We start from the raw sequence: 14,203 nt of genomic DNA, 5'->3' as shown, positions 1-14,203 counted from the left end.
GATTGCTACCATAGCTGACCAGATGGCTCTAATATGTTTGCAAGTACAGCATAAGGCCAACTGCCCTCCCAACAACTGATGTTTGGTAGCACATGGCGTCTGAACATTCAACTATGTTCAGGGATTAATGGATACTGAAAACCTTCATGAATTTGGCTAACCCCATTTTAAAGCCTTGACATGTGATATGTCTTATATGCCACTAAAACAGTCAGACTCACTTATTTATAAAACTCTTACATCAGGAACAAGAAACCTTCAGCTTGTCAGACCAAGTTTTTAATTCAAGATATGTTGAGTGAAAACTCCTTTGGCCTGGACCAAATGTTTTCCTTTCCCAACAGAGACCAGTCAGCCTTAAACTGTCCTATTGCATCTTTCCCCATGGAGTGCTTGCTGCAGTTAGCTAAAAATGACATGCCACAGTAGATTGAGCATATATTTGTCAGTCTTTTCTCTATTTTCAAGGCTCAATTTATAGTCAGTATATAATAAGTTATTCTGGAAGCTAATAACCTTATATGGAAGCATCTACCTGGTACTGCAGGTCCTTACACTTCCAAAGGATGAGAGTTCATCAGCACTACAATCAGCATTGAGGAAGTTGAAGCTTTCCAACACAGTCTCTACCATCAAACTCTCCATGGAAGAATGTTTGGGATGATACTTTTTGGGCTGTTGGTGACATAAAGCAAGCTATATATCTATGCACACAGGAACATATTCTACCTAGAGAATAACAGTGTTCTTAAATGCATCCATAACAAATTATAGGGAAGTCCGCCTTATAATCACAGTTTTTTCTTAAAAATGTGGTTACAACCACCACATGTATACAATATAATGCATATATTGTAATTCTCAGAGATATTATAATTACTCGGTACAACTGAAGTAAGGATGAAAATTACGACTATTTATAGATACCTCAGGCAGCAGAGTTCTTCATAGGAGAACTGCAAGAAACTAATTTGATTGAAAAGTAATAGTTCAAAAACACATTAAAAATAAATATTTAATAACAGAAAGGCTGCCAATATAGGAGGCATTAAAGATATCAGTTGCAAAGTAAAGCCTTAAATGTTCTTCCCAAAGTAAAGCCAGAGCTCTTCCCAAAATGTTGAATTAGTTATATTGAACATTAATTACATTTACTTGTCAATTAAACATATTTTAATTTTTGTCTTATTTTGTACATATGCACATAAGTAGAACGATGTATGCATATATAGGTTTTCCTAATCTAGTGGATTCTAAGCTTTTGGTGGACTTCAGAACCTACAATCTACTAGCCAGACTTTTCAAAATCCAAATACTTGGAAGATTTCAATACCTTTAATTTGTCCTGGATACAAAAGACCTGGTATTCCAATTCCTCCAGTGGGATAGGACTTGGGTCCTGTGACTTCAGCAAATTTAATACTTCCTGTAGGATCTTCTGAATTGACTTGGTCTTTCCAGTAGGTTTGGCATCATCATCATCATCATTCCAGTCTGTTTGTTCAACAGAGAGAATCTTTCTTTGTTGCTCTGAAGGGTGATGCCAGTCCCGAGTGATGGATTTACCACCATTTTTGTCTTGTTCCAGCAGACATGACGGAATAGTTAAAGAGGTTTCAGCATAGGGTGTCTCTTGTAGGATGTCTAAAGTTCTGTGTCCAGGAGGCTGGCATATTGAAATATCCTGTTCTTCTCCTTCTGCACAATTATTCTGCAGAATAGCCAGTGGCAACTTCCTTTGATTTGATGGTGGTGTCATGTTTCTGCTTTCTGCCACTTTCTGATCTTCAGAACTCAATGAACTTCCTTCGGTTGTCTCGGTAAGGCTGTGACTTACACTCCTCAGGCGCATGTTAAAATCACAGTCAGCCAAGTAGCTTAGGATGCAGGAATCTTGGGTCTCTTCCCTAATATTTGCACGCTTCTTACCTTGTTGCAAAACAGACTGTGGGAAACAGGTGGAAAAATGCAATTCTCTTTGGGACATTGTAATGACCTTCATACACTTTAGGCTCAGCTCTTAAATTAACATGTCTCAGAAGGTGGCAGCACATGGCAACTTTTGTAATGAGTTCAGAAGCTAAATAAGTTTGGAGATGGTTAGTTCTTGGGTAAAAAACTTCAGATAACACTGAGGCTGTAGACTAAGCTAAGTCAAAACAACAGCAAAATATCTAGAATGTTTATGTATTATAAATTACTTTATAATGCTGCCATGAAAACTAGCAAGGAATCAACCTCTTCTCAAAGATACTAATGTTACATTCTTTCAGTTGTATGCTTTGGGTTTTTTTTACTATTTATATAGGTTAGCAGTGTATCATTCTCAGGTATGTCTTTCTCTCATTGTCCTTTCTCTAAGCCCATGATGGTGAACCTATGGCACACGTGCTGGAAGTGACACGCAGAGCCCTCTCTGCTGGCATGTGAGCCGTCATCCCAGGTCAGTTCCACTGCACATGCGTGCATGCCTCCCACCAGCCAGCTGATTTTCAGGTATCTGCCATGCATGCATGGGGGCGGGGTGCATGCGAGAGATGCATGTGCATGCGCAGGGAGGCAGGAGAGTGCAGGGGATTGTGCATGCATGTGCAGGAGGTGGGGGAGCATGGGGAGCACATACGCATGTGCAGGGGCAGGGGAGCACAGGGGGAGCACGCATATGTGCAGGGGGCAGGGGGAGCGGGGGGAGTCATGCGTGCATGTGCAGGGGGAGGGGGAACACGTGGGAGCACATGCATTGCATTATGGGTGCAGGCACACATGCACACACACACACACACATGCATGTGCATACTTTCGACACGCGACGACAAAAAGGTTAGCCATCACTGCTCTAAGCAGCACAAATTACCATGGTTCATTAATTAACTCTAATCCAGTTTAGTTTTAGCTTAGCAAAGGGGGAAATATTTTTCTTGTAACACTCAATGGCTTCCTAGAATAATTTTTTTCAGACTTTATATCTTAGGACAACCTTCTTGAGATGACTAAAAAAAATTCAAACATCGGTCAGCCCAATTACTAAGGGATGCCAACACAATGGAACAACACCACTCTTAATACTCATAATACAGTGCAATTGTTTTTACAGATATTATTTTCAGGTGCTGCAAATTACACATGGCTAACATATCTAGGAACCATAGATAGTTTTACAGAACAAAATTTTAACTGGTCTCTTAAAATCCACCTAAGCCTGGTGGTCAAGAAATAAAGCTAAGGAGGACAAATTCTGCAAATGTTGTTCCAGTCTCTTGATTATTTGATCGTTTTTTCTCAATCTTTTCCAATAGAACAAAAAAAAATAGTCTCTTTTCTTCACTTCCCCACCCTTTATCCAAGTCTTTCCACTCCATCAAGCAAGATTACTTTGTTGAGAAACAAGCCTCAACAGAATCAGGATATTGCTTATATCAACATCATCATCGTCAAAATTATTATCATCATCCTGAGAAACTTTCCTTTTCTAAAGGGAAATTGTTTATTAGCATTGCAGAAAGAATGGTATTTTTCTTAACAAGAATTACAAGAATGTTTGAAACAGAAAATCTATCAAGCTGAGGGAAATTCTACCCATCCCAGAGCCTGCCAAAAGTGGATCTTTCCTGTTAACAGATCAGCTGTTTAATATTCCCCCTGTTACTTGGAATTCCTTCATTTTAATATTCCCATCCAGCAATGAAGAACTATCAGGAACTGGCAGGATACTAAGTTTCAACAGCCTTAATTTCACAAGAGACCATAGAAGAGTCTATAGGTTATGGTATGCCTTTTAGAAGAGAAACAGATCCTACTTCATGTATACTTACAAGGTAATATTTTTCTCGGAAGCTGGGAGTGTTTGGAGGAGTCCAGCTGTATATGGAGTTTTTTCTACTTCCCACAGAAAACTTGGTGGTGGACCCAGGGGACAAAATTAAGTTCTCGGAATCAAAAGGACTGTGGATTGAAAGAAACAAATAAAACCCAATAAGTATTAGAAAGCCAGCACATGTTTATCTGTATGCCAAAGCACAGAGGAAGTCTCGTGTATTTCTGCCAATTGGCTTTCTCAAATTCCCCATACAGACATACAATTCCAGTCTTGCAAGACATACCAAGAATGTGCTTCAAATGCTTTTGTAGGAATTATTCTTCAAGGGGTGCTGGTTTTTTTTTGTTTTTTTTTACCACTGGAAAGATACAAATATCCTAGCCACATGAGACATCTAATGAAGCCGTAACTATGGATTGTGGATGATGAGAATATGCTGAGCAAATTGCTAGAGATGATTCCAAATTGCACCTACCAACCTTTTGGGAGTTTCAGATAAGACTCACTTTATTTATCTGAGCTCTTATACTACATGATGTGTTCTTTTTATTCTCCCAGCTATTTCTCATGGTATTTATTTGCTTCCTTAGTTTAGTTCTGTTTTATTTGATTTTTATAATGTTGATGTACTCGGACAATATTTGAGATGTAACCTAGAGCTTTTCACTTTCAAATTATCTTGAAAATAATTCTATGAAATAGAGAATAAAATACATTACACAAATACAGATAAATTAATTTGGAACTGCCTTACTTTTGAATATTTTGTTTTACTTTTACAATAATGCTTGACAGTTCTTGAGTTTAATTTAAAAAAAGGAGCATGGAAAATGGTCATGAGTTCTGCTACTGTTATATATGGACTAACAATTTATTTGGGTTCTTCAGAGTCTTTTAAAAAGTTTCATCATGGTAAAACCCTTTCTTTCTTGATCTGTTTTTGGAGTGTGGAGTCAGCATAACCAAGATAGAAGGCTATACTGCAGTTAGAGCCACCAAGAGAATCCACAATGTCAAATGGTAAATGATCAGGGTATAGACCAGAGATATTAAAAATAATAGATATGATGTCTTGAACAGGATTACTTTTTCTGAGTTATAAGAACACTGGATGGGGACCAGAACAGTATGACTGTATTTTTTGAACTGTGAACTATCCCTGTTCTTATCTGTAGTGATAAAACTCTAGAAAGGCCCTGCCTTAATAAGGTCCAGCTCTGAAGAATGGTGTTAACCTCAAGTTTTGGTCATAGTAATCTCTTCCAATCTGTTCTCTGTTTGATAAGGGGAAATTCAACTCCCCTCTTGGCTGCAATTATGAAAGTTAAAGTCCACCCATCTGGGGACCACCATGTTTAAGAAGCTTTTTTAAAAAATTGCTTTTCTTCTGCAAAGAGAGCAGAAACAACATTTGAGAGCTCCCCTGCAGCTCCAGATTACCCTGGAAAATCAGTATTTGATAGTAAGCATATGGTCACAAAGTAGACAATAGACTGTCAACATTTAGAGCTGCAATGTGTCCAAATTAATTTTAATTCATTTCTGTGTAATGTATACATTCAGGATAAAATTATTGGAGACTGTTTATGGTCTCTTTTCTAAACTGGGGTTCATCTCTTTTAATGGTTTCATTGTATTTCATGCTTCCCACCCATAATTTCAAAACCCATACTGGTTATAAAGAGCCTTTGTATATATTTCCCATTTTGTGTATTTGTAGAATAGTATTTTCCTACCATTAAGCAACAGATGAACTGGATGCTTGTTCTGAAATTAAAATCCTTTGCATAGATAAGGAGGTGAAAGTCAGGGCTGATGGAGTACAGCAGGATCTACAAGACCAAAGATCTTTTTCTCCTTGAGATCCAAGCATGACCCCAAAAAATACTCTTAATTAATCAGCCACCTAAACTCACAGATTTGCCAATAGCTGGACTCGGTTCTCATCCATCACCTTCTTAGTTGTCCCAGAAGAAAGAAGCCAGGAGAACCGCAAAGTTACAGCTGTATCAGAAAGGACTGTCTGCTATATTGTCTCATCACAAACACCTGGAAATATTGCTATTCTCATGCTTGTTTAATGTAGCCTTTAAGGCATCAGGCTAGAAACTAGGAGATTATGAGTTCTAGTTTTGCATTAGGCATGAAGCCAGGTGGGTGACCTTGGGTAAATCATTTTCTCTCAAACCTAAGAAAGAGACAATGGGAAAATCTTGCCAAAAAACCCCTGCAAGAATGAGTTCAGGCAATCACCAGGAGTCAACACTAACGTATAGGCACACACAAACAAATCATGTCATTGTTGTGAACAGAGGAGAGGAAAAGGGAGGGGAGGGGGAGGGGAGAGGAGAGGAAAGAAGGAAAGGAAAAGGAAAAGGACAAAAGGGAAAGAGAAATAGTAGTGTAATGTTGAGTCCATGTCCCTGAATTCCTTGCTCCTGTGCTATTGGCTTTCTGCAAGATGACTAAAACTACCAGGTCCAGGTGACCTTTTGGACCTTAGTGATATCATTTAGTGGACCTTTTTGTTTGGAATATTATCTTACTAACCCAGCCTTGATAATGTATGTGCTTTTTTCCCCTCTACATTGCATTTCATGTCTGTAAACTATCTGGAATTTTGGGAAAGGGGTGGCATATACATAAATGAAATAAATACTTTCTATGTGTAACCAATCTACTGCATGTGGAAAGTTCCCATTTGTGTGAGTGGTCAAGTTGCGGGAATTTGATTGCAAGAGCCTTCTTTGGTTTCTCTATTTAGCACCTTAAAGGAAACCCTCTGTCCAAGTTCCTCTGAAAGCCAAAACTAAATAATTTGCAAATTCTGAGGTAAAGGCAATACCATTACCAGTGGATGAAGTTAACACAACTTTCAGTCGTGGCTCAAGCCATCAGAAGAAAAAGGGGAGAAAATGGATGGGTAAAAGGGAAGGAAGGAGCATAGGTAGGAGTGGGCCAATTGCACCATGCCAGAGTCTTGTCTAAAGCTGAATCTTTGCAATTCAAAAGGTCCCTTACTTCTGCTGTTTGCTTTTCTAGTCCAACTAATTTTCACTCCGTGATTGGCATCATCCAATAAATGTTGGCATTTGTTACATTTTTATACTACTGTCCTCCAACATGCTCAGAACAGCACACTTTGGTTTTGTTCTGTTCTCACATCAAGATAAGGAAGTTAAGCTGAAATGTTATGCCCTACTTCCTCACAATGGCAGTATTTGAACAAGCTTGACCAGGTCACTTCAAAATTTAGTGGCTACACTTGCATTTGTGAAGTTGTTTCAGTTTTAACAATTGTGAGATTATTATTTTTTGTGGCCACACATGTTGGACCAATTGACATAGTGCTAGATTGATTAAATGAATTAAATCAGTAGCAAAATTATCTGTGGTGTGAATCTCTTTCACATATCAGTGATCCCATATTGTATCAATCAGTTTTAACAATGATTTATTGGCTAATAACACAAGTAGCCGGGTTCATAGAGCGTGCTAAACAATAAATCGGGCCTTATAAATTACAATGGCTGATTAATATACAACATATTAAGTTAAGAGCAAGCAAGCAATTTTATGGCTTGGTGCAAGATGCGACCTTCTAGTATGCTAAATCATTGCTATTGCCTATTTTGGTCTTAAATTTTTAATATGATGTGTGAAATTATATTTTAGGTTATATGGGACTGAAAACACTGCCTCCACAAATTAATTGGTTAATCTGGGTACTTGTCGAAGCAAGTTAGCACCAGCAGCAGTCTATAAATGCACAGATTTCAGACATTCATGCTTATAAATTCAGTGTTAGAAATCTTGTACAGGAATCCAACTTATTTTTCAAGAAGCTATTATTTCCTAATTTATCTTCTGTAGAGTATTGCTACATGAGCAGATAACTCTCCAAAACTGATTTTTTGGTTCCAATAATTTTAATTTAAAAAAAATCCCTCAAGAGGCTACTTAGAACCATTGGAAATTCCTAATTCTCACTCAAAGTAGAGAATTTGAGACTCTAGTGAAGTTAGCATTCTAGGGCAGGGGTGTCAAACTCACGTCATGGTGGCGTCATGTGATGTATCATGACTTTTTCCTCTTCGCGAAACTGGGCTTGGGCATGGCCAGCATGTGACGTGCAGTGTGTGTGACCTGCAGGCCATGAGTTTGAAATCCCTATTCTAGGGAAATTTGGAGGAAGTAACTCTGACACAGCCAAATTCTGATAATGAAAGCTGTTACACCTCCATCAACCCCCCAGCAAATGTTGTACTTTGAGCTAATCTGAATGTTGTTTAGTGGCTTTTGGTTTGTGTTCATGTGGAAGCTAGCCTCTGTGATTTATAAACTATAGTTTATGGCTTAAAGAGTTGTGGTGTGACCTCCTAACTAAGAATGAATTATTCAACAAATTATGATTTTCCACTGGGGTTTTAAATGGTGCATTGAGCAAATGCAGTCATTATAATACATCTGCCAGTGCATCTGTCTTCAGCTCTTTGTCTATTACTGCAAATGCTCACATGAGAGCATGCTGCAAAGATGAACCACAGCAAAAGCTTTTGTGACAGGAAATCTTATTCATGTAAACATTCTTATTATAGATCTGTAAACAGGGCTGCTTGTACATACAGGTAATCCTCGACTTACAATGGTTCATTTAGTGACTGTTACAATGGCACTGAAAAAAAATGACCTATGACCATTTTTCACACTTACAACCTTTGCAGCATCCCCATGGTCATGTGACCAAAATTCAGATGCTTGGCATCTGGTTCATATTTATGATGGTTGCAATGTCCCATGGTCATGTGATTATCTTTTGCACCCTTCTGACAAGCAAAATCAAAGGAGAATCCAGATTCACTTAACAACCATGTTACTAATTTAACGAGTGCAATGATTCACTTAACAACTGTGGCAAGAAAAGTTATAAAATGGGGCAAAACTCACTTAACAAATGTTTCACTTAGTAAGATAAATTTTGGGCTCAACTGTAGTTGTAACTCAGGGACTGCCTGTATCTATTCTTTGAAGAGTCCTCGGTTCACTTTGAATATATAAATAAAAAAAGCACATAAGCATTACCTGTTTTATAATTATGTTATTTTAACCTAAAAAGATATTTATGAAAAGAGAAGACAAGATTGCTTATAACACCAAAAATATTTGCATGAATAAGAACAAGCAAGCAAACTACCAAGAAAAGCCAACACATTGCGGGATTGTGGTTGTTATTATTGTCATTATTATTCAGGACCCTTTATGCATCCACTTTGCAAAAGATCAACAGATGGAGCAGAGTCTGAGTATGAGAGAAATGGCTTTTAATTTTCCTAGGAGGTATTAACTCACACAACAAAACTTGTAAAAAAAGATTTCTCAGAAAAGCTATTTCTGTCTTAAAATGTTTCTTTCCAGAAGACAAAAGATAAAATAAAAATCTTTGTGTTATTTTTTTCCACCATAAATCACATGGCAGAAATCCTACTGGTGCTGTTATTTATTATAGATTCAATATATCATCCAAATGTATTTTCACATGCATAATTTACCCAATTTGTCAGATTGGTATTTTGTGGTAACCTTAGAAGAGTCTTTCCCAGTTTGCATTCCTCAGACCTGTTGGGGGTGCCTTTCCCTTGTATTCTGGTCATCATGACCACGGATGACAAGAGGCCATCGATATATTTGATAGATGCTAAACAGAGAATGCTATCTACAATCATGTCCTGATTAGCAACAGAGCACCTTCTAGAGTCATCCAATCATCTTTGTGCCAAAACAAGAGTAACACTTAATTTAGAGTTTCCCACAAATGTACCTAGCAGAAGTGGTATTCAGCAGGTTCTGACCAGTTCTGGAAAACCAGTAGAGGAAATTTTGAGTAGTTCAAAGAACCAGCAAATACCACCTCTGACTCGAGATTTTACAGTATCCTTCCCCTGTCACGCCCACCAAGCCACACCCACAGAACCAGTAGTAAAAAAAATTGGAATCCCACCACTGGTACTTAGGCATCACGGTCTATCTTATGCTGCGAAGGGGTTTATGGATAAGCCTAGGTTGCAAATGGGCCAACATGCACACCTCCCAAATCAAAGCATTATGCAGAGGTGCACATCCTGTGTGCTGATAGGTTGACCCAACTTCCTCTTCTGTGTTTTGGTGTTTGAGCGCCCCCTAGCCAGAACCTTCTGTATAAATGCAACAGCTATGCAACTTTCTCCAAATGGCAGGCACACATGTTCCTTCACATGGAACGCCAGAGAGGTCTAATCCAAGCTTCATGAGGGCAGGGGTTATATTGCTTCATCAATACATCAAGGACCCTGTGAAGATGACAGAAGCCACTAAATGGAGAATTGATGTATGCAAATATGTACTTCCAAATACGTACTGTCCCCAAAGATCTATGTTTCTCAAATCACAAATGCATGGCGGGGAGGGGGGAGGGGTCTTAATCTGACCCTGATGCAACTCCTTTAAGGATGAAAAGGTGAAAGTGGGGATTTTCTAGGAGTGGAGACCCAGGTTCTGGTCTTTAGGTTCACAAGATAAAAATTTAAAAATAGAAAATGCTCAGAACTCATGTATGGCAATAGCACTTAGACTTATATACTGCTTCACAGTGCTTTACAGCCCTCTCTAAGCGATTTATAGAGTCAGCATATTGCCCCCAACCATCTGGGTCCTAAATATGCCCATTCTTCATGTGAAGCATTAAGAAGTTGAGCCAGGAAGTGCTAAAGTTACCACAGATGTCCTTGTACAAGATCAGAATGAAAACTGTCCTTCTAAATAAGTGAAGCATCATTTGAACTTTAGGAGAGTGGGCAGAAACTCTTCTGAATCAAAAGAGCTAATAGTGGGAAAGGACTGGCAAATACTAAATGAATCAAGACTCACTGCAAAAGGACATTGTGGAAACTTCTGGCACCAAAAGGGAGAATCAGAAACAATTAAACTGTTCTTGGCTACACACAATTCTCTCACACAGGATATTTCTCCTGCCAAGAGACAAGAAGCTTGTCTGCAGTAAATGCTTCAAATACAGGCTCTATCAATATTGAAGCTAATTCAGACAGGAGCCAACTGAGAGGTGTATTGCTGAAAATATCTGATTGTCCTTGAAGTATAACATGAGAGAAACCTGAGCCTCCATTTTAATGATACTTTAATCAGTTTCACTCAATTTCGGCAGCTTGAAAATTTTGGACTTCAGTTTCCAGGATTATCCAGCCAGCATGGTGGGGAATTCTGGGAGTTGAGGTCCACACAAATTGCCACGGTTGAGAAACACTGATCTTGATCTCTTTTGAGAAGTCTGCATGGAGGAGGGGATATGATTTTACCTTAAATTAGAAAGTATCAGGACATACAACTGGTGAATTCTATTCTCTTTTTATTTACACCTTTGTATTTCATCTTCATACAAAAAAAGAGTGCTCAAAATGAATAATGTAAAATGCAAAAATCGTTAGGTGTTTTTTTACAAAAAACATTTTTCTATAAAATATTGCTTTAATCACTTGTCTAAGTATTTCCTGGATTTTTATTTGATTTGAATTGTGGGGAGACAAAGATTTATTGTAATCATCCATAATGATACAGTGTAGGTATACCCAGAACCTTTGAAGATGTAATAGAGCTTTCTAAAACAAAATATGTTAATAAAAGGAAGGTTGCAAACAGTCTAAGAACTGTTGTTCTTTTCTAAAAAAATTTTTTAAAAAGAATGAGATTAATCCCATGGTTTTATGGAAAGGAACTTTTAAAATATGCCACTGTGAAAGAAAATGTGACCTCATATGTGACAACAACATTGCTGGGACAACTTTAGAGTTTCAAGTCCATCTTTTCATAAGTGATCATAAATTTGAAGAAAAAAATCATTTTTAAAAAGTTTAAAACCATTCATATTCTTCGTCAGGAAACTTTGAAGAGACAAACCTGGCTAAAGAGATGCCATGACTAAAATGCATGTTTAATGCTTTGGTGTTTTCAATACAGAAAAGCCAAGAAAAATATATACATGCAGTTCTTCCCTTCTCTTTCTTTGGGGCAGCAGCCAAACGTCTAATGTGCTGTCTTAAAAACGCTTCTTTACTGCCTTACCACATCTTCAGAGACCTTTTTTTTTTTCATTTATTTGTACAGAACTAGAAAACGGAATATCCAACCATTCCCAAAAAGTGCATTTTTTCATTTATTTGTACAGAACTAGAAAACTGAATATCCAACCATTCCCCAAAAGTGCATTTTAAAATGGAGCCATACAGACAGAGTAGCTGGCTAAATTATCACCAACAGTGAAGACTGGAAATTTTTAAAAAGAAAATCTTGAAAACAGCCACAAGGTTGCGGCATCAAATTCTCCCTCCCAAACATCAATTTTTCCAGAGGAAACATTTATAGAGACTGGTTGTCATTACCAGATCAGAATATGGTCTGTAATAAGCAACAAAGTCTATGCATTGCCAATATATTTGAACCACAATTCAACACTTTTTTTCTCAATACTGTATTAGATTCGCTGTGCAACAAAAACTGTCAAGTTAAAGGCTACTCCATTCTCTGTTCATTGTGTTGCCAGTTGGAAGCGTGCTTCATATTAAGGGTGTGCAAAATGTTCTGGAACGAATGTTCCAACTCCAGAACAAGTGATTCCAGAAAAGATTGGACCTCCAAATGGACCACTCAAAGTATTCTGGAAGGCTTTTGGCCTGTGGTCCAGAGGTGGTGCATATGGCATGATCCGAAGTCACAATGGCTCATTTTGAGGTCAGATTTCTTTCAGAAAACTTGGAATTCCCTGCCTTCAGGTCAGTGAAGCCTGTTTGGAGGACAAAATGTTCTGTGATGAAATATTTTGTACCATCTCCTTTGTACACATGATGCACATACACACATGGCCAGAATGAATTATCCAATGGGATTTAGGAATAAAAACTGAACATGCACACTGTTGTGCTTGGACACTGTACCTCAAACATCATCTGGAGATCTGATGCTTTCTCTCTGCTATTTACTCCCCCCTCCCCGCACCCCAATACTTTCCCCTTAAGAATCATTTTTTCTTAAGAAGAAGGTGATATCATCACTTTCGGATTCAATTTTCGTTAGGTTACCAAGCGCAAGGAGATAACATTATTTTTGTTGCCACCCATTTTGCTTGTTATACAATACATTTCGTGTGACATAGCAGTCAGCATGCAAATTAGCGTTCTTACTTCCAGAGCACTTCCAATTGTAGTTTGATGGTACCGAGTTCAGTTATATCCACAATGATGGTTTGAGGTCTAGTTGTAAAGAAGTCGAGGCTGTCACAGGTTACAATGCCAACCAGGATTGTACTGAGTCCTCGCAATTCTGTTACCTGCAAAAAAGTATCAGTCAACCAGCTTTTCACATACTTTCCCCTTCCCCCAAAGATTTGGCAGAGGAAAAAGGATTGAGCAAAACTATTTAGGTGAGGAATGACAGGGAAGACATTATTAACTAGGATTTCTAAACTACCTAAAGAACAAGTATCGCCTTATAAAACAAGACATTATTCTAATCTGAGCACTTCCTTTATCGGGTCAACAATACAGCATTTCTACTGCAACTGGAATCCAAAATGGAGGGAGGCAAGGAGGAGAGCAAGTTAGGAGAAGGTACCTATTAACCATCATGTTCCCTCCCTTTGCAGAAAATAAACCACAAATGGATCCAGGTGTTGCTTCTAAAATATGAAATCTGTATCTGAAAGATGGTAGAATGGGCAAATGATTTAATTAACACTAATGATAGAAGAGAATATTTGTAGCTCGGGGGTGAACTATTGGCACCTGGGTGCTCTCTGAGCTTGGTTGTAAGCAACTGCCCAATCAATGAACCATGAAGACCATTTCTACTAATAATGACAGGGCAAACCGGTAGAATATAAAATGAGCAAACCACATTGCCTACTAGCACTGATGATGTTACCTAGTTTGTCTTCAAGAAAACAACTAAACTCAGAGAGCACCAAGGACTCCATAATTAATACTACATACAATGTCATATATAAAAGCCGTACAAAAAGCAACTCTAAAATCAGATACATTAATTCACACTCCCCCCACCCCCAAATGACATCATGATGAGGCAAGCAGAGCCAAACAAAACTTTATTGTTCTCTCAGATGGAGATTTTTTTACCTGGGAGAACATAAGGTAAAGGTAAAGGTTCCCCTCGCACATATGTGCTAGTCGTTTCTGGCTCTAGGGAGCAGTGCTCATCTCCATTTCAAAGCCAAAGAGCCAGCGCTGTCCGAAGATGTCTCCGTGGTCCTGTGGCTGGCATGACTAAATGCCAAAGGTTCACGGAACACTGTTACCTTCCCACCAAAGTGGTCCCAATTTTTCT

At 38.3% G+C, this 14,203-nt stretch overlaps 1 protein-coding gene across 3 annotated transcripts in view; it reads right to left on the bottom strand.

The window, feature by feature from the left end:
• Nucleotides 1-14,203, bottom strand: part of RIPOR3 (RIPOR family member 3) — a 118,243-nt gene that overhangs the window by 26,840 nt on the left and 77,200 nt on the right. For all 3 annotated transcript variants that reach the window (XR_015742690.1, XM_087929002.1, XM_087929003.1), the window contains exons 11-14: nucleotides 13,045-13,190; nucleotides 3,813-3,942; nucleotides 1,334-1,945; nucleotides 536-675 (exon numbers count right to left, since the gene is read on the bottom strand). Coding sequence is in view for 2 of the 3 variants with exons in the window: in XM_087929002.1 (XP_087785128.1) it covers nucleotides 536-675; nucleotides 1,334-1,945; nucleotides 3,813-3,942; nucleotides 13,045-13,190 (1,028 nt within the window). In the remaining variant the exon portion in view is untranslated. The remainder of the gene's footprint in view (nucleotides 1-535; nucleotides 676-1,333; nucleotides 1,946-3,812; nucleotides 3,943-13,044; nucleotides 13,191-14,203) is intronic.

Source organism: Pseudonaja textilis, chromosome 3 (assembly GCF_049901715.1).
Source record: "Pseudonaja textilis isolate UNSWEBS1 chromosome 3, rPseTex1.2, whole genome shotgun sequence".
NCBI lineage: Eukaryota > Metazoa > Chordata > Lepidosauria > Squamata > Elapidae > Pseudonaja > Pseudonaja textilis.
This window is presented reverse-complemented; position numbering and strand designations above follow the sequence as displayed.